The sequence below is a fragment of the Echinococcus granulosus genome (genome assembly GCF_000524195.1).
Source record: "Echinococcus granulosus chromosome Unknown EG_S00018, whole genome shotgun sequence".
Classification (NCBI taxonomy): Eukaryota; Metazoa; Platyhelminthes; class Cestoda; order Cyclophyllidea; family Taeniidae; genus Echinococcus; species Echinococcus granulosus.
In genome coordinates, this window is record NW_020170398.1 from 654,518 (window position 1) to 678,511 (window position 23,994).

Sequence of the window (23,994 nt, forward strand, 5' to 3'; positions counted from 1 at the left end):
AGGATAAGGAGGAGGAGGAGCCACCTTCTCGTTCCGATCTTACTATCGTATTTGGAGGGTGTGTGATGACATAGTGACATGGTGGAAACATAGAGGAAACATGGAGGATCGTCAAATCTTGACCATGAATAATCAGATTTCACGTGTGGAGGTTATATTTTAGGCACACTTGTTGTGAGTGAACTTATCACACTTGGCTGATACCCACATCAACTGCTATCTGCTTTAACGCATGACAGACAATGAGGATCACAGACTGTCAGTCTGTTCTTCACTCCTTAAGTGGAACTTCCGAAAACGTGGCCAGTATTGCCGAATCTATGCTGATCCACTGAATGACTTGTGATAGGAAATGGATTGTGTGCAATTGGAATGCACCGGGCGTTCCCCATCCTTTCACTCACTACGAACACTACCACTTAATGCTTCGTACAGAGGCACCACTTCATCGCTGCACAGCAAGACTATGGATGCGATGTGGTGTTTAGTGTGCGTGATCCGCTGCAGGCGTATATATTAACTTGTCTACTGCCGATAACCCATCAAGCAGTTATGACTCGGATCCACCTATCCACTACTTTATAAGTAGCTATGGGAACTAGTAAATTTGTGATAACTTTTACTGTGAGGAAATTGGGATTAATTATGGGAGGGAGGGTGAAAGGGTGATAGGTAGCGAGGGATTGAAGGATTAAGCACTTAAGAGAACATCTACTCCAAGTGAATGTAAGCGTGCTAATTGTACTAGACTATATTCTTAGCTGAAAATGAGAAATAAGGTGGATAGAATAAATTTCAGAATAACATTTGCGATATTAGGAGCCCAATCAAGGCACTTCTTTTTGCATCCTTTATCAACTTGACGTTATTTCCTATGGATAAAATAGACGTATTCCTCTCTGTTGGAATTGAATTTTTGTCTCTAAATAGTAGCCCTATTGTATAGTTAACAATGAGCAGATGTGTCATCAACTTGAATCAAGGAATCAAAGGCACTTTTGTAGCACTTTCCATTGAGCATTTAGTGGTCTTATTTAAGATGCTTTTAGCCCATATTTTTATTTCAAAGCAGTGAAAATGTTACTTACTCTTGCAATTTTTTTCGCACTCTTCAAGTGTCTCGAAGTTATTTTTATTTCCACCACATCCACCAAAGGTGAACTCGACACATTGGTCAAGTTTCTTGTCGTAAGCGTAACGCAGCAGTAAAGCAAAACATGGGCCATGATCCATTTCCAAGAGGCAATATTCCGGTTTTGAAGGTACTGTTTTTGTGCAAAAAATGGAAAAAATTACATTACCTAAGTTGATATTGTCAATTTACATAACTTTTTTGTGTTTGTTGCAAATTAAATACACATTCTTATATTTACACCATTTTATATTTTTACAATACTAGTTAGCTTCCTTTTGAATTAAAAGCGAAATCCATAATTATTTTCAATAATACAACTTCAAGATGAAGGTGATACTGAAAAACCGAAAAAAATACTACGCCATGACATAAGTAGGCGATGTTGTAAACTTTGGGGATGATTGAGCTAAAAGTTGATGTATTGAGAGTAGATAAATCCAAAACTATGTGAATAAATCTAGAGTCAGATATTTACTTTTTAAGTATAAAGGGTCAAAATAATTTACCAAGTGGAAGTGAGCATGTCTCCATGCATTGCTGAATCGTGATAAAGTTGTTGTTATTTCCTGAGCATCCACCGTAGACGAATTTCTTGCATTTACCAGAGGTAGTATCGTAGTAGTAACGTTCGATGTTAGCCTTGCAGGGTCCCTGAGCCGGAGGTAGGGAGCACAATCCCGGCTGGCTTTTTCCCGAAGCTGTCTGTAGGGCACGCGTCTTATCTACGTCTTCTAAATTGCACAGATTCTTTAAGAAAAATTTCAAAATTTTGCGAGAATGTTGCTGCAGTGTTTGGCAGACTAACTTTTGAGAAATCAGTGTAAGTTTGTTAATAATCATGCAGACATTTACGAGGAAACAATGTAGTGCACCACATTAAATTAAACGATTTACCTAGTGATGCGTAATTCAACCATGGGAACTTAAATAAAGGGATGAATGTAGATGTTCCATACAATGTCTATTTTGGAGAAACAAACAAAGGTGGGAAATGCTTTCCCCCCTTTATATAAAATGCTATTTTTTAAATAACGGATTAGTAGGCCTGTTTTAAAATGATTTATTTAGTGACCATTTAAAATGACTTCTTTAAAAACCAAGTATTTGATTTAGATCAAGGAAAACTGTTAAAATGCATTCCAATTATCTACGAAGGCTGCCATCACTGCAGCAAAATATCGTTAGTAATCTATTAGAAGACCTTCAAAAAGAAATGGTTTGAGCTAGGCAGATCATTTACCTGTAGTCTGTGTATTTGAGCTGTCAGCGTGTTTAGGCGCCAAAACCAACCACAGGACAACACCAGTAAGAGCGAGAGTAGCGAGTATGAAAAACGCAAGCCAAAATTTGAGGCAACAATTATTTCCTCCGCCCTTTTTAGAGGATCCTACCTCTTCGTACCTAGTTCCCGCCATACCTGCAGGTTCTGGTGTGAGTACACTGTGATACACGTGCACACACAATAACAGGCCCGTGGTTTACCTCGAATAGTCTTAAATAGCGCGGCACTTCGCCAATGAAACGCAAAATCACAGGAGAGCACAGAGCTTTTCCATCTCAAATAGCTTGATAGCATTGGTCTCTTTTCGGGGTAAGGTTGCGTGTAGGTAAACTTGAAGGGTACTGGAGGGTTAATTGGCATAGAATTTTGTGTATTCTGCTAGCATTACATGCCTTGGGTTACCCGTGTAACGAACGTCGACGACAACAGGCAATGTTTTGTGAAGGTTTTTTAGTTGTCCCTCCTTTTACTAACATTTGTATTTGTCAACAAGTTTCAGTGTTAGAGGCGACTTTATCATAAGTTGGAGGAGAGGCTGGAGGTCTGAGAGAATGCATAACATGGATAGGTCTTCGGGTCACTAGTGAAGGGGCAACCATTCTAAACCTTGACAAATTGCTAACAGGAAATTGGTCACTTGTGCCTTTTGTTTATTCAATTCTTTTTATTATAGAGGTATTTAACTCTACATTAATCAACTAGTCTGATGTATGGGAGGTAGGAGACAAATGCTGTTTCCATTGTATAAATCGGACCACTAAGCAAAACAGTAGTCCTTCCCTTGACCTTCTTTTCACCTTTACTCTCAAGACCTATTTAAATCCAGGAAAGGAAGGCTAGAAGATAATTAACTACAGGTGAATGATGTCCAGTTCTGTACAGTCTCCTCAATGCAGAGGTTTGAAATCGGAGGTAGAGTAGAGAAATGACGACAATACTCCCCCTTGTTCTCATGCTGCTGTCGTGAGCCTAGCAACCCTTCACATCACCCTTTAATTCAGAGATACTTCATGATTAAATAATTGAGCTGTTATGGCCTAGTGCTCAAGGGTGTGAGTTTGAACCCTGTCGATTTCCCAATCCACGACATCAGGAGGTAAAGGCACCAAAGGGGAAACCTTTGTTTATCAAGGGGTATGAGCAACGACGATGTACACGTACGTGACGGCTGTAGGCAATGGTTCAAGTCTTGCGTATGTACGGTGTTCGATTAACCTTGACCTTGCAGTGATATAGGTCAATCAGTGGGGTTGAGCAAAATCGCGACATTCTAAATTACTCGGAAATTATGCACAACAAAGGAAATAGGGACTACTTCTATGACTGCAGACACCCTCAACACTTGGTTGTGCTTTTATAGGAGAATTTTGGCAGATTGGTGTGCCAGAGTCTAGTTGTTGCTTCGTTTTATTATTCAAATTACTTCAGGAAAACAATGCTTAAGGACGATCAAATGGTATCAAATTTCACTGTTCTCACTGAATCAACACATTGCTGATGTGAAGAGATTTAAAATGCATGAGAAATATGAAACGAGAAAAGCTAGAGCTTAATGTAGACATAGGCTGATTCCGTCAAATTCGTGGGCTCTTTAGGAATAAAACAACGCCGATTTGTAAAAGGCCTAAGAACCACTTTTAAAAAGCTCCTTGGTGGTGCCCAAAACAACATCCCACGGAGTTTGGAGTGAGAAGGACACGGTGCGAGGATGAGGGGCCTCGTCTGTTCACTTGCCGAAACGTAAGAGGCATCACTTGAGCAACCTTGAAATTCCAGGAGTTAACCGATCTTCAACAGCAAAGTGCAAACCGCCCCATTGATGCTTTGATTTTACAGGGGAATATTTCTATTTTCGATTGCTTCTTTTTGTCCGTTGGACAGTTTTGACTTTTTTGAAAGCATTGGATCCTTGTGACACAAAAAATTGTGCTGTCAGATCTCAAGACGACAGCTTTTATAATGTCTGCTAGAGTTAAGGTCTGCACCTAATACGTTTTTTAATCTACCAAGGTAACTTACAATTAAAAATCCTCAGCAAAAGCAGTTTTATCGCTGAAAGTTTGGCATAAATAAAAAGCAGAGTAGATATTCAATACAATACCAATTTCACATAGCGCCTAGCGCACAAAAATTGCCTTACGTTATTCAACTTATCAATTGCAAATGTAGATCTAGGCGTGCGGGGTGTTACCTTGGCACTCAAAATTGTGGATAATTGGTTTATCCTACCTTCGCATGAGTTTCGATGCAACACCCACAACTGCTGCCTGAGCCAACACTGCAAACGCAGCGAAATTTGGCGGCAGTATCAGTAATTAGATCCTAAAGTGGGGGAATGAGTACCTGACCACGAAGAGGTCTTCCTTCGTTCAGTAGAAAAGCATGGAATTATATGCAATTTGATATCTCAAATTGACTTAATAAAGGGCAACTTAATTTACGTCTAAATGACGTCTTAGTCCATGTGAGTAATATACACAGCCACTCAGGTAGTCCAGTAGCGCTTACTACTTCCTTCCACCCTGTGGGTACAAGAAAAACTTGTCCAATCCACCAAGCCCAGGGTGGAGGTAGTCATTTGGCGGGTCCAGTGCACCAGTAACACCCAGTTATTCACGAATGAAATGCGCTAAAATCTCACCTTATTATAGACAGATATACACACATGCATATTGTTACTCGTTTTATTTACCCTACATGATAAAACGCCACGTCAAGTCAGATGAAGCCTACTTAGGACTTGAATGAAATGCTAGCTATTTTCAATGCGGGATTACTAACCGACAGAATAGTACGCAATGGACAATGACATGATACTTCGCTTCAATCTAAAAGAAGCAAAGCTGTGAGGGGGGGAGATTCACGGAATCGCTCATCTACTGAAAGCCATTTCAATCTAAAAATTTACTCTTCGGATTAATACAAGCTACTCATTATTCATAATAGCATTCTATTAGTAAAGACCGTCACGTACCATACCTAAGAGCAGACACGCATTTATTCAGTCAACAAAGACACCAATTCACCCAAAATCTAGAAATCAAACAATTTTACTTGATGAGAAAAAAGTGTGGAAAGTACAGTCGAACTCCTATTACGATAGCGTGCCTTTTGGGGTGAATCTGATGAAAAGGACCATCCAAAAAAAGACGATCACAGAGAGGAGGAAGAGGATCCAAATACAGAGTCCGAACCTGTGTCCCAGTTCCTCGCGGACACGCCAAGAAACAGAGGCAAGCGACTCGGTATTGGCCTGAGCTATAGCACTTGATGCACTCAAAATGCCAATATCGGCGCGTATACGATCACCAAGAGCCACTTGAGTCGATTGCAACTCCTTAGTAAGGTAAAGCATACTCTCAGCAATCTTATCACGTTCCAATACTTCCACCTCAAGTAAACCACTCGTCTTCCCCACGATTTTCCTTTCACCATCTCCTACGAGGCCTATTTATAATCGGGAAAGATGGGCTAGAAAGTGGCTAAGTACGAATATCAAGTGAATGAATCACATATAAAAATTAGTGAAAACTGACCAAGATTTAGGCGAGCCGCTTTGTCGTTCAAATTTCTGGATTTACAATGGGAGTTCAGGACATCCGTGAGAAAACGTGTGCTCGTCAATTTGGATTTGGTATGCTGGTGAATTTGACCGTCTGCTATATCTGTATCAAAGTCCTGTTTATTGGCAGTTTGTTCGTCAGTTTCATCCAACCACTTAATAGAATCAGAGGCATCAAGAGCAAAGAAGATGGCTTTTCGATTTTGTAAGCTCCGACGTGTTGCTTGGGCATCATACCGCAACCATTTGAGCATATTCTCTTCAAAATCGTCTCTGCATTCGACCTCTCCGTAGGAGTCAGGTTGCGAGTACCTTTCCGTATATCCTGGCAGCTGATCGATCTATAAAATGCCGTTACGTGGATTTAGGGAAAAAAGACAGTAGAGGGAGCTCAAGTCATGTGTTTGCAAAACCTAGTGTACATACATTGAGTTGAATTTCGACCAAAATCAAGGTATAGGAGCACTAACTCACACGATTTTTATAAATGTGAAGGTATTCAGCTGCCGGGCGCAAGCTTGATTTTGTTAAAGAATTGAAAAGTTCTTGGAGTTTTCTGCGATGAAGCAAAGATTGGCTACCCTTTCGGCTGTCGAAGGCCGACAGAGTTTCCGTGCAATGCAGAAGTCGGACAAAATTAGCCTCAAGAACAGAACCTCCTAACATGCAGGCGAAGCGCACACATATTCATATATTTTAAGGCTTCTTGATGCATGAAAACAAATCATCTGCGAGTCAGTTTTTTTGCACGTTTCTGGAAAATTTGTTCAATAAAACCAAGTAACCTAGTAGAAGGCTTTTAGTGTTCGCAATATTCCACTGGATTCTGCACCATTATATTTCCTTTCTAAATGGGGCAAATTTTGTTATAAACGCAGACTGGTTTCTTTTAAGCAAGTGAGGAAATACAAATGAATGTAGGTAGATTAATGTAGCTAGTAATTAAAAAATTGCCAAAAGAATCTTTGTTAGTTCAATTTCGTAGATAAGCTTTGGAAGTAGTCAAGTAAGGTTTGCTATTGGCTTTTATAGACCATTGAGGTTTAGGGCAATCGCATTTTTTTGCGTATACACGCAAAAAATACTTCTTTGCAAAAATTTGTTATTCTTGATGCATTTTTCAATATTCACTTTACCAGCGTACAGCATGTCTATTTACTTAGTTGTTATCTACCTTAAACTATTCTGTTTGACTCCGTTTCGTACACATTCCTTTACTCTAAAGCTGACCCAGTATGTCTTATGATAAAATCCAGCCCTGACAGTAAGTATTTGTTTAAATGCATTTTTCAGAGTAGAAGTGGTTAGTTCATGCGAACCCCCTGACCGATTAGTGAGAAATGGACTCCAACCTTTATGTAATCCCTATTGTTGGTACGATTTTACCCATTTTATCTGCTGAATAATATCCTCCTCTATGCAAACCGCTTGTTCTGCGTCTGTGAATGCAGACGTGGAAGAGAGAAAGCCTTAGCCCTTTGCGTAGCACTCCGTCTCTGCCCATTTGCATATCGGGCTTTCACAAATCACTAAAAGTTCAATTTAACCCCGGATAGCTTAAACTTTACTGCAGTTGATTACACGTATCTGACGGCTAATTAGTTAGGGGAAAACAAATGACAATGTGACTATGCTCCCATATACACCTGGGGCGTGTTACTTTATGAGTAATTACGAAGAAAGGGATTTATCCAAGTACTACGGAACTACTATGTACAGAAGAGATGGAGGGTAAAAACATGGACTAATTACACGTCACCAATTAGGGAATGGAAACCGCAGCATTGGAAACCCCACGAATCCACACCTCTAATTTAAACAGTCATCGTTCATTTACAATAGGCTAAAACCGCGGAGCCTAAGAATTCATTATTTCTTTTTTAATTTAGACAATCGGTGAAATTGCAAAAGCCCTGCTGTTCCAGTTTATTAAGCTGATAACCCACAATTCGTAAGCGCAAATTATAAGATCACATGAAAGTGGTTAATTCCACAATTATTTCGCATTGCATTATGCTTTGATTTATACTGAAAGTACGTTACAAGCCAATGGACGCTCTTCATCTATAAACATCTAGATCCTTTTGTATGACTTTTTTAGTCTAGCAGCCGCTAACCTATTTAATTTATGCTTACCACAATTTAATCAGGCAATTGATACGTCATGTTACAAAGAGTACATCGTTATTGTTTTGAACAGAGAGCTATTCAGACTTAATAACCGTGGAGTTACGCTTACATGCGTGGTAGGGAAGGCCAAGCCTATGTTTGTACGAATGTGCGGCCTGCTGTCATAAAGCGATTTAATGAAGATGTTGTATTGATAAGTATTATTAACAAAAGAATCAGTTGAAGATAGCAAGTGGATGCTATTTTTGTTGCTTTAGGCTACTGACATTGTGACATTTCATCAAAGAGACATGAAAGGATTTAATTGACTATTAAGTAAGATGCTCATCAAAAAATCCATCATCTGTTTAAAACCCATTAAGGCGTTGGTTGAACTTTTAACTGTGAAATTTTCCTTAAAGAAATGCCTAATTTAATAATGAAACTTTTTGATAAACATTTACTCCTTAAAGACTGCGAAAAGAGTAATTCTAAGGGATGCTTCTAGATGGTAGGTGGGTGAATTTGACTAACTTTGCTGATTCACATAAAGGGGATTAAATTCAATTTCCTAGAAAACTAATATATGTATTTTGGAAAATATATAGGGTTTCCAGCCAACTTACCTATTTCCTCGACCCAGACATAAAACTGCAGACTCGGAAATACTACATAAGGTTTGTTTGGTCACATCGATTTAGACTTACATTGTGTGCGAAGCATTCAAGGTATGGGGAAGTGCACCAAAACATGGTTATAGGTTATAAAAAAAAATTGGTGTTTAAATTATGCAGAATGGCTTACTCACTTGCGCTTATTGCATATATGTGCACGTGGGACAGCACATGGGTCAAAATTGTCGTGTCAAATTGAACATGTCTTTAGCGCAAAAATTGTTGAGCCTACATTTACATGGCGACCTCTCTTTATAAGAATCCCCCAAGGATGAAAACCCACTAAACGATGATGAACCGGTGCTGCATTTTAAGTCTCTCTTCCATTTTTGAAAAACTTCTGCAAAATTTACGTTTAAAAAGTCGATTTTGGATTTTACAAATTCCCGTCTCTAATAAACTTCCCAGCTAACTGTCTTAAACCAATAGAAATGACCAAGATGTGATTGGTTAAAATAGTCTAATTAAAACGTATTTAAACTGCGCCTGATTTTCAATGATTTATTTACAATAATATTTTGTGGGTGAGCGTTAATAGTTATTATTTATTACCAAACCTATTTCATGGGTATCACAACCATGTAATGTCCTTTTATCAGTAGGATGGTTTATAATATTCCTCATCGAAGCTACTTAGATTACCTAATAATTATTGACACACAGACGCTTCTAGCCCCCTCAAAGTCTTGTGATGGTTGGGCATAAATTCCAATATCTACGGTATCTTTTTTGGCCAGTAGTTTTTCATTAATAACAAGTGTTGACCTTACCAAATTAAATAAACCATTTTTAGTGTCGAAATTGAAAAAACCAGACCAATTTTCGTCCCCGTAACCATTTGAGATATCAAACAATAAATATTCTTGCATAAGGATTAAGGGTTAAGGATGAGTCGTTTTTCCTACTTCAATCTGCGCAATTTGTAGATAACCAAACTGAGACTAAAATAAGTTTGTAGAAATGAAAGAATTTCAGATTTAAAGGCACTACATGACTTATTCTACGTCCCTAATTTGTTGGCGAGGCGGAACCCCATCCCAAGTATCATGCTAATTTAAACAGAACTTCGTACATTACGCGCTTTAGCTGTTTACTTTTAGGTTCACTATAAAAAACTCACTAATTTAAATGCAACAAATTTAAGGTTTCCAAAAATTAGTTGACCCAAAATGTCAGAGTTCACTTAAAATAATTGATTCATCAGTAAAAGGGAAGGATAATACTCTTCTTTAGTACTGTCGCCTTCTTATTCTGCCATTAAGAACAGTGAAGTTACTACTAATCCCATACTTTACCATTTACAAATGGAATGAAAACTACCCAGAAAAATATGCGTATATAATAATGGCATTGTTGCATGGAATGCCTTCTGTTTATCACTCCCCAGTTTGTTTTCAGCTGCAAATATTTGCATCAATCTTTCGAACCGGAAAAAGTGAAACTAGAATTTGTATTTTAGAGATGTCAATGAATTTTGTAGTATTTCAGCTGATCTTGGCTGCAGTTATTGCATTCGCATCACCCTCTAAACCGAAGGCTCTTTCAGTGGACGAGCCAGTACCAATGTATCTTCTGTACGGTACGTGAATAATTTAGTTTGCATCCACCTCTTGTCTACTTCTTCTAATTGAAGCCATTTAGTGAATCCAACTTTTGATTACTTTTGCCTGCCGATTAGGATCGAGTCAACCTTTTTACAAGCATATGAAAAGTCGCCTTAACTCTAACTTCGAGGGCACTGCCTAAACTCCCGCAATTGTAGTAGTAAATTCAGTATGACACATATAACCTGCTTTAAATTCCCTAAAATCTAGTTAATTACCTTTAAGGTGATCCAACAATAATTGCCGAAGAAGATGAATTGATTGACCCCTACCTTGAATACTTGAGAGAAAATTTCAAAAGAGGTAATTTGCCATTTACACTTATGGAAGGCGAATTAAGATCGGCGCAATCACCTTGGTTTCATGAATTCTGATGAACTCTACAATGCGTTCCCATTGCCTCAACCGGAGTTTCTTGGATGATAACCACACACCCACGAAACGGCTACCCCCTCATTTCCCAATTTGAGTAAATTTACTTCAACCCTTTGACTTCCCTCCAATTCATTTTACTTAATGCAAATAAGTAGATATTTGATACCTGGACATGAACAAACAAAAAATTAATTAATTACATAATAGGAATAGAAGTATCTTTTTTAGCTAGAGGACCGTAAAATACCTTTATATTTTGAGTCATTAATTTATTGGTGTGAAGAATTAGTGGATGCAGAAGTTGTAAAGACATACATATAAATAAAAAAAAACTGTATGTAAAATCTTTGCGGACAGTTGAGATTTTATGTAGAAAACAATCCCATGTCCATTCAAAACGGAACAAATTTATGTCAATAATGATAAAATGGGTTCAAGATGTGATGCATACAGCTTTAGATATTTCTTCACTGATATATATGTATATATATATATATATATGTAGAGGCGCAGATTATAAAAAGTAGAAAGGAAGTAGCGGCGTGCTTGTTTGATGCTTCATCTAAAACATCGCATGGCGTCGGAAGTTTGAATCGAGCACACCTTTGAGGGCGCTTCTAGACTTGGCCTTCATTTCATCAATATCAAGAAGGCACACTGAGTGGATAAAAACACGACCCGTTTTTTGACCCCTTTCCTTGTGCTTGGACAGATATAGATTGCGCTGTGTAGCAATGCACGTTTCTGGATCTTTAAATTCTAAAACGAGAAGGTGATCATCATCACAATTTTTAAGTCTATTTTGGTGGAACACAAACTTGAGAATTAAAGCCGTTATTGAATAAATTTAACCCACAACCATACTGTTTCTATATCACTTCTATACCTAAAGTGTCTATTTTACATGTCCTGTCGACATGTCGATTGCTAAGTCAAGGTGATACCTAGCACTAGGGAAAAAAAAACTGTCAGGGAAAGGTGGTGGATGAGGATGAGGCAGTACCTCTCCTCCTTCCTTCTGTTCAATTAAAAATTGTAAATCTCATTGGCAAATAATTGCACCGACACGAGATCTTGTATTATCTCAAAAGCATACAAATAGAGGCATTCTTTCCACTGTTTCGTTTGCTTTGACTGCCCCTCAATAAGGAGTTTCTCTAGCACAATTTTTGGGTGAACTTTATTGAGTGACACTACTTAGCTGTAATTGACGTCTTAACGTACAAAACCATTTATCATCATAAGTCAATCACCAAACAACCCGAAACGCACAACGAATTTCCACAACACAAGTGCAAGAAGTGATGCATCGGTCGGTAGTCCTTTAGGCCTATTATCATCTGTTGACGTAATTGTCAACCCGGTGTTGCATAGTCACTTCGGCTGAGCATCACTAAAAGTTGTTTATCTACCTTAGCCTTAGCAACTAGGATATATTTAAATGGAACACTTCAACTGTCTGTAAATATACGTTCCCACCTACGTCTTAATGATTCAAAACTGATTTTCTTGAACCAAGCATAAAGAATCGCAGTCTGCACTTGTAATACGTGTGTTGAATGTGCCATTGACGTAAAAGACGTCTAAAACGCTAAAACTTTTCATCAAAAAGAATGTGACAAAGCGTAATTATATAGACCTATCATCACGTGTTGTAAGCAGATTGACAACTGCTTGCCATCTATGCTGTGAAATAGCATACACATCAGAATTTTGCAACTTTATCCTGTGCCGAATTCCTGTTCCTGTACCATGTGACCTTGCAAAAGAAGAATAACTTTTTTATGATTAGATTATGACAAGATTTGCACCCTCTTTGTTATCATGTCACTAGTAAATAAAAGATTACCCGAACAGCTTTACTACATTACCTTGAAGCTCTGGATAGTTTGAGGCTACAGTGATCTTTTCGTTTGATTGAAGTACTGGAAGAATGTCCTTTTTTGTGAGAAAGAGAACGGAGTCTTTTCGTGATAGGGGTAGAGATTCCATAATAAACCAAAAGTACTCCAGACTTTCATCTAGTTTTGTCTAAATTCACGAAATACATCCGTAAACAGAGTCAATGTTACCTTGAATTCGGGAAGTTGACTTCTTTCTAGAAAATCAATTAAAGACGCAAAGAAAAGGACTGCGTGCACGGTCTCGAATAGGGAAATCCACTTCCGACGATCTCCGCGCTGATCACCTACGTTAACTAACCTGCGAAAAGAAAGGAATAAAAAGGTCAATCAGACCAGTACTCCACTCTCCAAACCTTCAAAACTATGACCTTAAGAGGATTATACTGCAAACTAACAGCTGTTTTATGCAACCAAAACCATAAAAATAAGGCTGTCATTCAGCCGAAAAACCTTGACAAAATGACAGATTGAAATAATTGACACCATCAATGAGTCGGCATTGAGTTCAACGCTGCTTTAAAGCTGCCTTCTCTTAAAATTTGTTGCGTGACACTTGGAGGTCGGATAGGTGGTAGAAAACAGTACCACAAAGCAAGTTTTTCACAAAAATAGTTTGATTCTGTAGATGAAATACCCAATACCCTCATCTACTTAGTCTACAAAGGCAAAATCACTTAAGACACCAAATCGCAATAACCAGTGAATTTATTATTCTCTCCTTCCATGTTCACCTTTAGTCCGCTTTTCTCGCCCATCAGAAGAATGTGCAGTACACCTCGAATTGCTTGATGACTGACAAATTTGTGACAAGGAATTCCATGCTCAACTGTCTAGGCCACCTTGGTGAGTTTTTTAAATCGACTCATGGAAAAAGGAGCAAGTACTTGAACGAAAGGAGACTATCATTAACCGGAGTGCTTGTCAAGTAAAGGTGCTGTTGGTTATTCCATTATAAACACTTCTACTCTTTTGTTCCATCCCTCAAACACTTGTTTACATTTGCCAAAAGCAAACGAACTCAAAAAACCTCTGTGTTGGGACTTAAAGTTCTTTTACTGGCTACTCGCACACATTCCAAATAAAGTGATCCAGACTAGTCCGAGTAACCCAAACGAATAAGTTAAATTGAATGCGTAAGATCTTTTCCCTTTTGATCAGGCGTACTTTTCAGGATTTATAACAACTCTCATTTACAAATGACACATTTGAACCAGAAACTGACATTCGCGGTAGTTGTCGACAGCTGCTTTGGCTGCCACACAGAGCAAAACAAAGCTAGTGGTGGATGCTGAAGTCACGAGGATAAAATTACCTTAATGAAGTGGACCCGATTTGGAGGAGAGATTCTCGAACGGCATTGCAAGGCATTTGAACAAGCAGAATATCACGTAGTGTCGGTACGTAGTCATTTTGTATAAATCTGTCGACATTATTGATAAAGCTAGAAAGTGGAAGAATGCCACCATAATAATAATTATTATTACTTTTTGCTAATTGGAACAATAAACCATCATAAAATCATTTAACGTCGCTGCTGCTTCGAATTCACTACTTCTTATGAATGGCTATGCACGTGGATGAACACGGGCGCCTCCAGGGTGTGAAGCAGCATATTTGAAACACCGCCTCTGTGTACACACCCGCTGGTTGAGCTGCGGAGTCCCTGTAGTGGTTTATTTTTTGTAGTTTTTTATCACTTTGAATGATTTTGACCAAATTAGGGAGTAACTCAACGGAAGCGCTAACCACGATCTGGTTTCTAGAACGCTCTGGATCTGTAAGCATGTCCACCACTACTTATATTTGATGCCCAGCCATCAGTAACATTGCAGCTTTCATTAGCAAAATGAATAGGTTAAAAGTAATATTTGATTTTGATGTCAGTTAAACATTCATCACTTAAAATTTGTGCTCTAGTAGTCAAGCAGCAATGCGTCAAGCGAGCGATAACGTGTTGGAGAAAGAGGTTAAGGCCGGATAGTTGAAAGGCACAGGATAGATGTAGTTTTTGAGGAATTCGTTAACCAATGGGAAAACACTATAAAGCGCTTAATATTAATGTTCCCCCCCCCCCACCCAAAAAAAAACGGAGCATCACTTTGTCGCCTTATTTCGGAAGTACGACTAGAAAGTGGAGTCCGTCGGAATTATGCACCTATGCGTATTGCTCACTGGCAGGCTACGGGACGACCCAATGAATTTAAATGTCCAACTGTTAACAATACCATTTTAAAGAAGTTGGACAGAACCATGATTGAATGACAGCTCCAGAGTGGGTTGTCATTATATCACCCACATCTAAGTCATATGTGTTTCATTTAAGGTGTTTGTCAAAAGTGAAACAAAAACATTTTATTTACCAATTGGGATTTTGCATTTCTAACTATAATTTGTTCATTTTTCCACCCTATTTTCGTGGATTTCAGTTAAACTTTAGTTTTGCAAACATTTTTTTCCTAAAAAATTACCAAGAGAGACTTGGAAATAAAAAAGTTCATAAATAAATAATAAAATGAGATATGAAGCATCGTACCTAAAATTTCATTGAGAAAAATCACCCGCATTCCGCATATTTGCATTTGTCATACAATTTTTAAATAAGAGAGAGGAGAGATGAGGAAACCAGTTTGCTATGGGAGAACTTGGGTACCAAATAAATGGTGTAGCGATGGTTGCTTTCATGGTATACGGACGCATGAAAGTAAGGTACCTTCGCTTTTGTACCTCTCCGACTGCGCCCGTAGTCGATTTATCAACTAGACAGTAAAGTACATGTGAAGAATAAAAGTCCTTGCGCCAATCACCGAGGCAGTGTGAAGGCATCCCTATCCTCACACTAAATTCAGTTATTTGGAGGAATTAATTTACTGTTTTAAACAGGTTCCAAGATTGCTGCAACTTCATGCCAATGGAGACAGGAGAAGGCATTCATTAGACACAAGGAGCAAACTCTGTCTGCCACTTTTAATTATAATTTTTCTTCCAGAATTAAATAGCAAATCCCACTTCTCTTTGTATGCACTCTGAAACTTCACCATCGCAAACTATCGTGTCATTTTATTACTTGGAAGTATAACGCTGCGGTAGGAATTTAGTTATTAATTTTGCTGAAATCAGAATTTGAGAAACATCCTTCACTCTCTGTGAGAGACAACTTTCCAGCTCTAAAAACACGCACACAAGAAGTAAAGTCGTTTGGTTTGTGAAAACAATAACTTTAATGGTTTGTGTGCATAAGAGTGTAAATTTGTCAACGAAGCCTGTAAAAGTGAAATTTTTGACGCTCTACAAACAGAATACGCCGGCGCTAAATTGACAGAGTGTACCATACAAATTAACCTCTCATTAAAAAGTTCTTTTTGTGAGGTTTTTGTTCATGCATACTTCCAACAAAATCATTTTTTTGACTTTTTTGTTTTTCTTGAAGTGCCCAAACGCCGAGTCGTTTCGCATTCACTTTACCTCGTTGGAGGATAACATTTATTTTTTAATTCTCAATGTAATTGTAGAGGTGAAGTGATTCACCATAAAATCAAAAACAAATTACAGGCCTGTTATAATGCCCGTATTGTAAGTTCACATAGGTTTGTGATTTTTGAAGCTTGAATAACGTTTACTTAAGAATGGTTGCTATTTTATTTCCACTTCAAACGAAAAATTCTTCAACCTAATTGTAATTCTTTGATTACGTGTTCAGCTCCTTGTTTTGGTTTCGCGGATACTTTGGGCTCTGCCTTTGTACTTCCACCGGGTGGCATAGACTGTGGGCTGTCAGAATCCTCCCAAGCCTTCTCCACCTTGGCAATACATCTTCTCCCTGGGTATTACGACTTCTTTCTTTCTCTACAATAGTGGCAGCGGACATCTATTCCGATGTCTATCATCGAATGCTAAACCTCAAAGTGACGGAAGAAAGTCCTCTGGTGGGGATGGGAGAATCTGTAATGATCTCCAACAGGAGGATTAAAATGACGTCTACCTTAAGCAGTTATCTTAGTCCCATGTTCTGCACGAATGTTATTTAACAAGTGAACCATCTAGAAAAGTTTGTTCGGGAGCTGTCTACGGTACCTAGGTGAAAATGTCAAATAAGTGAACACACGATACCTCCACCTTTCAACCAGTTGAGAAGAACTGAGATAGATATGGTTGAACAGCCATGAAATGAGAGCAGCACAGCAAGGAGGAGTAGAAAGGACACCTAATCCCCTGCATTTAGGCCTGTGTCCCTTTAACTAGCGATGGAATTACAAGATGATCAGCCCATTCTCCCTTCCCCTAATATAGTTCCCAAACAGGAGGGAGCTTCAGATCCAAAGGAATTCCCAAGAGGCATTAGCGACTTTGCGGTCAAATATCTTCTCAGTTGCATGCAAATTCAATGACTGGCCCAAGTGTTTTGTAGGCATTTTTTTTGCAGCACCGATTAAGTTTTAATGCCCGATGCAGGAGATTAAATAAAAGGGAGCGCCGAGGCCAACGCTTAAAAGGAAAGGAGGGCTACTTATTACTTTAATGATTTATTAAACCCTATGATTTGGTTTCGCGTGCACTTAAGGCCCAGCCTCCGTATTTCCGCTGAACGCCATGGCCTCCGAGTCATGCCAGCAGCCCACAGCCCTTCCATACGTTGGTGATACACTTTCTGGCCTAGTATTATGACTTCGTTTATTTTTAATATTTCAGAAACTGAATACTTACTATATTTGGGAAGTTGACAGTTCCAAGTGAATTTTCGTCTCCTTGGCAAGTACTGCTTGGAACTCCGGACGATCAATGATCAACTTTAGCATTCTGCCACTCAAAGAAACAACGTTAAAATCTTGAAAGTTTTGCACCAAACTCTCCTTCTTATCCACTAATACATTGGTCAACGAAGGCCGCGGTTTCACCTCCCTATCTTCAAATGCCAGCTTCTCCTCAGTCGGCGCGTCCATGTGCAAACCAGCATCATCCTCACTCAGTGATTTCTTCTCTGACTGAAAAGATGTATTCGAGGACCAGTCATCGGTGTCCGTGAGAATGTTGCTATCCAAATCCGGTGCAGAGGTAGATGGCGGCGTTGGTGGAGTCTCATTCGGTGGCGGAAGCTGTGCTGCAATATTTGCCGGCAGCTTTCGAATATGAGGGTTGCGTACACGCTCTTGTAGGGCTGCCATCACTTTAGCTGGATGGAGTTTGCCCGTTTTGAAGGCGTTTTCCAGCCACGCGGCTAGTACCTCCTTCTGGTTCGCTCCAACTGGTGCTTTATTAAAAACCTCCGTTTGAATTACCTCGGCCCAGTCAACCTCAGGATGTAGAGAACCAAGAAGGGATTGAATTTCCTTCACTGTCAAACTTTTTGAGAGTTTGATGTGAAGTGGAGTGTCAGTGGTGCTAGTAGGAGGAATACTAGGCTGTAAGTTGGTTTGTCCAGAGGTATTTAAAAGTGCTGACATTCTTGGTGTATTTTGACGTATCCTCTCATCCTCAATGATGGAGTGAATTGCCTTAGTTTCTACTGAAGAGTTTCTTGCGGTTGTCCCCATTGGGAGAGATTGGTTATAGAAGTCAAATGAAATAGCCGCAGTGTAACCTTCGCTTGGCCGATTTCTAATAAGTTGTATAGTCAATTCCTTGCAGGTAAATAAAATAAATTTGGAATGATTATATTCAAGGGAACTTAAAATTCAGTACCAGCTTACTTGAACATAAGGATCTGCTATACCATCCCCCAAGTCTTCCATAATCTTGACGACACGAACCACCGCATCAGCCAGATTCGCGGTAATAAAGGGAATTAGGAATTTTCTTACAGGTGTTGGAAAGCTGTCACCGTAATGAATACGAAGTTGTTTAACCATTGTACTTCTTCCGCTACCTCTGTTTCCTGTGAATATAAAATCAGCCATGTAGCCCATTCACATAAGAGAGATTCTTTTTTAATGCAGAACCTCTTCCAATTTTTCTAATGATGAGATGAAAATTTTGGATTTTTACCTCTTAATTGATAAAATGGTGTTTTTTGCCGAAAAAATTACCCAACTGAGGTATTTTACGTTTTTATGAAGGTAACTCATGAAGTGAAGCATTCTATTATGACGGATGTCGATTAAACAAGAAGTCTCCATTAAAAGATGAAGTAACGTCATTCAAGGAAGCAGAATGTTGCCACAAACGACAGGCAAAGTTTGGTCTGTCTTAAACACACGTAAATACTAACATAATTTTTTATAATTCTGCTTACACTCATATTACAATTTTTACCAAAATTTTCAACAATGTACCGAATTTAGCAATTAGAAAAGTACTTCTTTAAACTACACTATGAACTTTTTATAGGGAAAAAAGATGTGCCGTTCCATTTAAACAAAGAACGCCTTCATACTTTCATCAGATTGATAAATTATATCACAAAATTAACCCTACAACAGCGCAGGTAGTAACGAATTGGTGTTAGTAGTATATAAAAATCTCTGTATTCTTTTTGAGTATTTCCAAACATTGATGATAAATGCTTTTGAAAGGGAAAGTAGGAATTGATCAAAACTTGCCCAACAGGAGGAGCCTTATTTCACGGCGACGAAGTTCCTGATCCTCCAACAACTCTTGGTCAATCAAAAAGCTTCGCAAGCTCGATTTTCGGCATCTCATCTAGGAGGATGTCACTCTTTTAATATGCCATCCCCGCTTTGATAACTAAATCGTTTATACTTGTTTTAAGTAAAGACGGTTCGCATAAGACAATTACTTCTATGGATTCTCGCCAGCTTATTCTATTGATCTCAAGAAAAGTTCAAAAAAATTGAAATTACTAAATGGGTGACTTACCATTTTTACAAGACCTTCACGAAGATTCCGTTGAAAAATGAAGCTCTTCTTGAACACAGATGGTGAATCCGTTTGCATTTTCAACTCAGCCTAGCAATGCACGATTCGTTTAAACAACTGCAACCTTAATAGCCTGAATTACTCACCTAGCGCTGTCATTATTTACTGTCAAAATAGTTTACCCTTCGTACGCAAGCCTAGCTAGCTAATGACAGCAATTCTACTTCCCCCACAAGCCTAGTTTTAAGCAGCATCTTTGTTTGTAAAAAGGTGCAGGAAAATTAATGATTAATTTGACTTATTTATGCTTAGTTTCGATTGATAGTTTCAATGAATGAAAGCCTTCGTTGTCATCAACTTTATTAGTAAGGTCCAAAAATTTGTCACATTTGTGTAATAATACTTGAATAGATGGCATTTTGCTTACTTATGGGATGAGGAGCTACATGTCTAGCGATGGATAAGAAGATTCGCTTCTGTCGTAAACCCTAAGATGTGTTTTACCACGTAACGCGCAATGCCAGCAGAATGCAATATCCGCGACAAATGTTGCCCTAAGATTATTGGTTAGTAGGACAAGCCAATCAAATGTGAGAACGTCAAGGGCAGCAGTTCCACCGCCGAGCTACAGTGCGGTTGTAGGGGACGTGCTAACGCATCCACTCTGTCCAACATCTAGAATTAATGAAAAAAAAGAAACAAAAGATGCATAAGAAAATGTTGAAAAACCATGGCCCCAACAACGTTTGCGTAGTGTGGCAATCAATTAGTGCAATCAGTACCACTTCACTGATTGCGTCGTGAGGTAAAGTACTTATTTGAGGAGTTATTGCTTAGATGTTAGTAATTGTTATTCTTTTGAAAAGAAAAAAAACTAGACAATATCATTTGTAAATCACTGTGACTTTGACTTCCAAAAGTTACCCATTTATTACACTTTTAAGAGATGTGGTTAACTTTTTACCGTTATTAGTGCTGTGCATTAAATTACTACTAAGGGGGTCAGTTGTTTTTCGTAAGAAGCTGCAGTTCATTTGTTTTTAAAATAAATATAAACCATTTGATGAAATTGAATCGGCGGTGGTTTGTTGGATTTGCAGCAAAATTCACTGCCTCTTCATCTGCCCTGTTCAATTTACCTCTCCCAAGCACAAGCTTACTCCTCTCTGTCCCCCACTTCTCCCTTTCCCTCTCTCGGCCTTCAACTCAAACCACCAACAATTTGTGGAAAGGAAAAGAGGGTCTACTTGGAGGACTAAATTAGGTTTTCAGACCACCTCCTTACTCCACATTTTTTTGTGCGATGTTTGCCTGGTTTGCTGTACTCCTTTTAGTCTTTTTATCACGAAAGTGCATTACTGATATGCACACATAAATGCGTGGTTGTATTCTTCTCGTGTTTTAAGTTTGGCTTATCGAGAACAAATGGATGATGTAAAATTTAGTTTTACCGTATAAATTCATCCAACCTGGATGTTGTAGTTCTTTACCAGTTTGGGATTTTAACAAGTTTCGTTAAACTTATTTGATTAAATCTGGGTTTACCAAAAGACGATGATTTTTTTGGCACTTTAAGTTAGGAGCCAACCAAGAGCGAGCAGATGCTACCTGTAATTTATTTCAACGATGCTATTATTTACATTAGAGGTAGTGATGGATATCATAGACAATTTTTGTAATACAGAGTGAGTTGCCCAAAACCTTATGTGTCAGCCGTGTCAAGGCGCAGGCAGTTTAGAGGTGACAGCAACAATACCAGAATGTGACCTACTACACCTGCAGAGTGTGAGGTGCCAAAGCAAATTCAAGCGCTAGTGAGAAAACATGGAGGATTAATGTCTGGCAAATACGGTGAATGCATTATATCTACACAACTCGTCTTGTTAGTAGGATAAATATGTTTCCTTCTATGCCTCATCATAATTTAAATTCATGCCTCTTTATGCGTGTAGCATAAAACAACTAAGGACATAATCCCCTCACTTTCTTCATCCCTGCCAATTCTGAGAGGAGTGAATTTTTTCTGGACAACAATTAGAAAATCGCTTTTGTTCTATAAAATCAAGCTGTGTATTGCAATTGTCACTACCAATGGGCGACTTGAGATTCATTGTACATTTGGCGTCTGCGTTAAAAAGCAAAACTAACTGATTTGGAGAAGGAAAAACAAAATTCGTCGACTAGAACTTGAGTAGTGAAGCTCTCACGCTAACTTATTTGGCAATTGGAATGCAATGGCTAGACGAAGCCATCGTGCAAGGAACCATTAGGGAACAAATAAACAAACATGAACTACCATGCCGTTGCTACCAAGGTAAAATAAATTATTTTGTTTTAACTCTGGAATGAACTGGAGGACCCGTTCCAGTTGTGTCTGTTCAATTGAGATACCCGAAAATTTGTGCTAGAATGTTGGAAGAAAGTGCCAATTAAAGCAAATCAACTTAATAATCCTTTGTGATTTGGCCTGTTTTTGCCTTACGTAATTAAAAAGGAAAGCGTCAACTGTAAGGCTTATTACATTTGTTTATTTGGAGCCTATGGTGCTATCATGTAAAAAATACTATATTTGCTGGTTTTCTTGCATTAAAGAGCATATTTTTGTAGCGTTTTGACACGAACTAAACTCATTTTCTCCATTTAATTCTTCATCAACTACCTTGTGTAGAAATATTAGTATTACAATAAATAACTCCTCAAGGGTGTGTTTTAAAGGTTCAAGGCGAAAAGAAGAAGCAAAAATTCATCTCCTGCCATTATTTTTTATTAAAAGACAACACATGAACACGGCAAAATAATGGCAGCATATCTGATCTGTATCTGTAGCAAATGAGCGTATACAAAATCAACGACCTCCACGTTTGCGTCCGGCACCTTTTTGTCCCTCCTGATTGGCGGCCGTCGAATACTGCGGGCCTCTGAATTGTCCACCACCTGTGCTATCGATATTTCCCATTGGCAAACGGGCTGAGAAGGGTCCAAAGCCGCCCACTGCGCCACTTCCAGCCAGCATACCATACCGGTTGAGGAAGGGGTTCCAATTTATCAGATTCTGTTCCTCCGCCTCCTTGGCTGCTCTCTCGGCAGCCTCTCGGGCTAATGCCTCCTCACGTTCGCGTTTGCGTTTACGGGTGCGGGTGAGGAAGAGGATCATTGCCTTGTCTTTGTTGTTCAGACAGAAACCCAGCACTGTGCCGAAGATGAGGATCAGCACAAGAGCTAAGAGGGCCATATTAAGAAGGGTAGTGACATATTTTGGCACTGGGAGGCGATTACGCTCCTCCTTGGTGACCTGTACAATGGGCTTTTGATAGGTGCAATGAAGACAGGTGCACGCCTTCTCTACCTCCTCTTTGGACACGAATGAATCGTTTATTGGCATTTCCTGTGGTCAAATGAAGTAAAATTAATAGCTTGCGTAGCAAGATACTGCTTCATTCATGACTGTTATTCCACACTATAAATATAGTCATTTTGATCAAAGCGATGGAAAAGACACTGTTAAAATTACATTTACTTTGGAAATAAACTGAAAGGAAAGACCATAAAAACAAACAAAAAGTAATGTTTTCCTCGACAAATTCATTTTGTCATCTAAGTGTCCCTCTGTTTAAATCGCCGAAACTTCGACTAACAGGCTTTAATAGACTCACAACAGTAGATGTTATAAAAAACATGCTTTATTAAAGCAGCATTCTAAAGTTGACCATTTATTGTAGACCAAATAAATGAAATGGTTATCAAGTTATCTAAAGAATTGCGAAAAGCTTCTTTAAATAGGATAATTTAATCGTTGAAATGAGCATCACCACAAAAGATAATTAAGAATGCTTCCTCGAAGAGGCGCAAGCATGCGACGAATGCCTTCAGAAGTACGTAATAAAACATCTCACCAACTACCTCCATCTCCACCTCATTTTTACTGCCGTATACCTCTTTCGTATAAGTTTTATCACTTGCAGAGATACCGTGTTCATCTCCTTATCTCCTCTTAGCATTAAGTGCAATAGAAGTCTTCTCACTTGAAAGTGACACTTCCTGCCGACTGATTTATAAATTCTGTCTGTCTCCTAAGGGGGCAACTTTCCTGCACAACTTTTTACTTTATTGTATGGAGAAGATGAACCTAATCCATAGATGTTGTTGAGCCTGCAATACTGTGGGATAAAAGCCTCTGCCTTGCATCAAACCGATACACAAAGCATACCCAGACATGCTGTACTGAGTTGAAGCGGTGTATTCTATACAATTTTTGAGTAGTTTTAGATAATTTGGAGGCAAACAGTAGCAATTCCATTCGCTTGACAAACACTCTTTAAGATACGTGGATGAAGTGAAGAATATTATACAGACATTATTTAAAGTTTATTGACTATTTATCAACTGCCAATGAATTTGAGTGTGATTTTCATACAATTATCCATTAAGGTTATCCTTCCTGAGAAAAGATAATGCTCGTCACTTGAAAAGTATCAAGAACTAATGAGAGTGAGCGCCTATCTCCCTTTTTTCCTCCTTCCCTCGGCAACTTATGAGGAA

The 23,994-nt window shown here is 38.7% G+C and overlaps 3 protein-coding genes across 3 annotated transcripts in view; all 3 read right to left on the minus strand. All coding sequences in view use genetic code 11, as the record gives it.

The window, feature by feature from the left end:
• Positions 1-4,319, minus strand: part of EGR_03481 (Kunitz-like protease inhibitor) — a gene marked incomplete at both ends in the record, with an annotated part of 4,882 nt that extends 563 nt beyond the window's left edge. The window contains 5 exons of the mRNA XM_024492730.1: positions 1,089-1,301; positions 2,030-2,096; positions 3,144-3,229; positions 3,733-3,839; positions 4,252-4,319. Of these exons, the coding sequence (XP_024352863.1) occupies positions 1,089-1,301; positions 2,030-2,096; positions 3,144-3,229; positions 3,733-3,839; positions 4,252-4,319 (541 nt within the window). The remainder of the gene's footprint in view (positions 1-1,088; positions 1,302-2,029; positions 2,097-3,143; positions 3,230-3,732; positions 3,840-4,251) is intronic.
• A 6,984-nt stretch (positions 4,320-11,303) lies between these two features.
• EGR_03482 (Guanine nucleotide-binding protein alpha-15 subunit) lies at positions 11,304-18,488 on the minus strand (the record flags this gene model as incomplete). The annotated part of the gene is made up of 6 exons (XM_024492731.1): positions 11,304-11,500; positions 12,613-12,772; positions 12,814-12,943; positions 13,958-14,086; positions 17,347-18,041; positions 18,330-18,488. 6 exons carry the CDS (start codon positions 18,486-18,488, stop codon positions 11,304-11,306), a joined length of 1,470 nt encoding a protein of 489 aa, XP_024352864.1.
• A 3,812-nt stretch (positions 18,489-22,300) lies between these two features.
• EGR_03483 (hypothetical protein) overlaps positions 22,301-23,994 on the minus strand; it is a gene marked incomplete at both ends in the record, with an annotated part of 3,635 nt that continues 1,941 nt past the window's right edge. The window contains one exon of the mRNA XM_024492732.1: positions 22,301-22,840. Within this exon, the coding sequence (XP_024352865.1) occupies positions 22,301-22,840 (540 nt within the window). The remainder of the gene's footprint in view (positions 22,841-23,994) is intronic.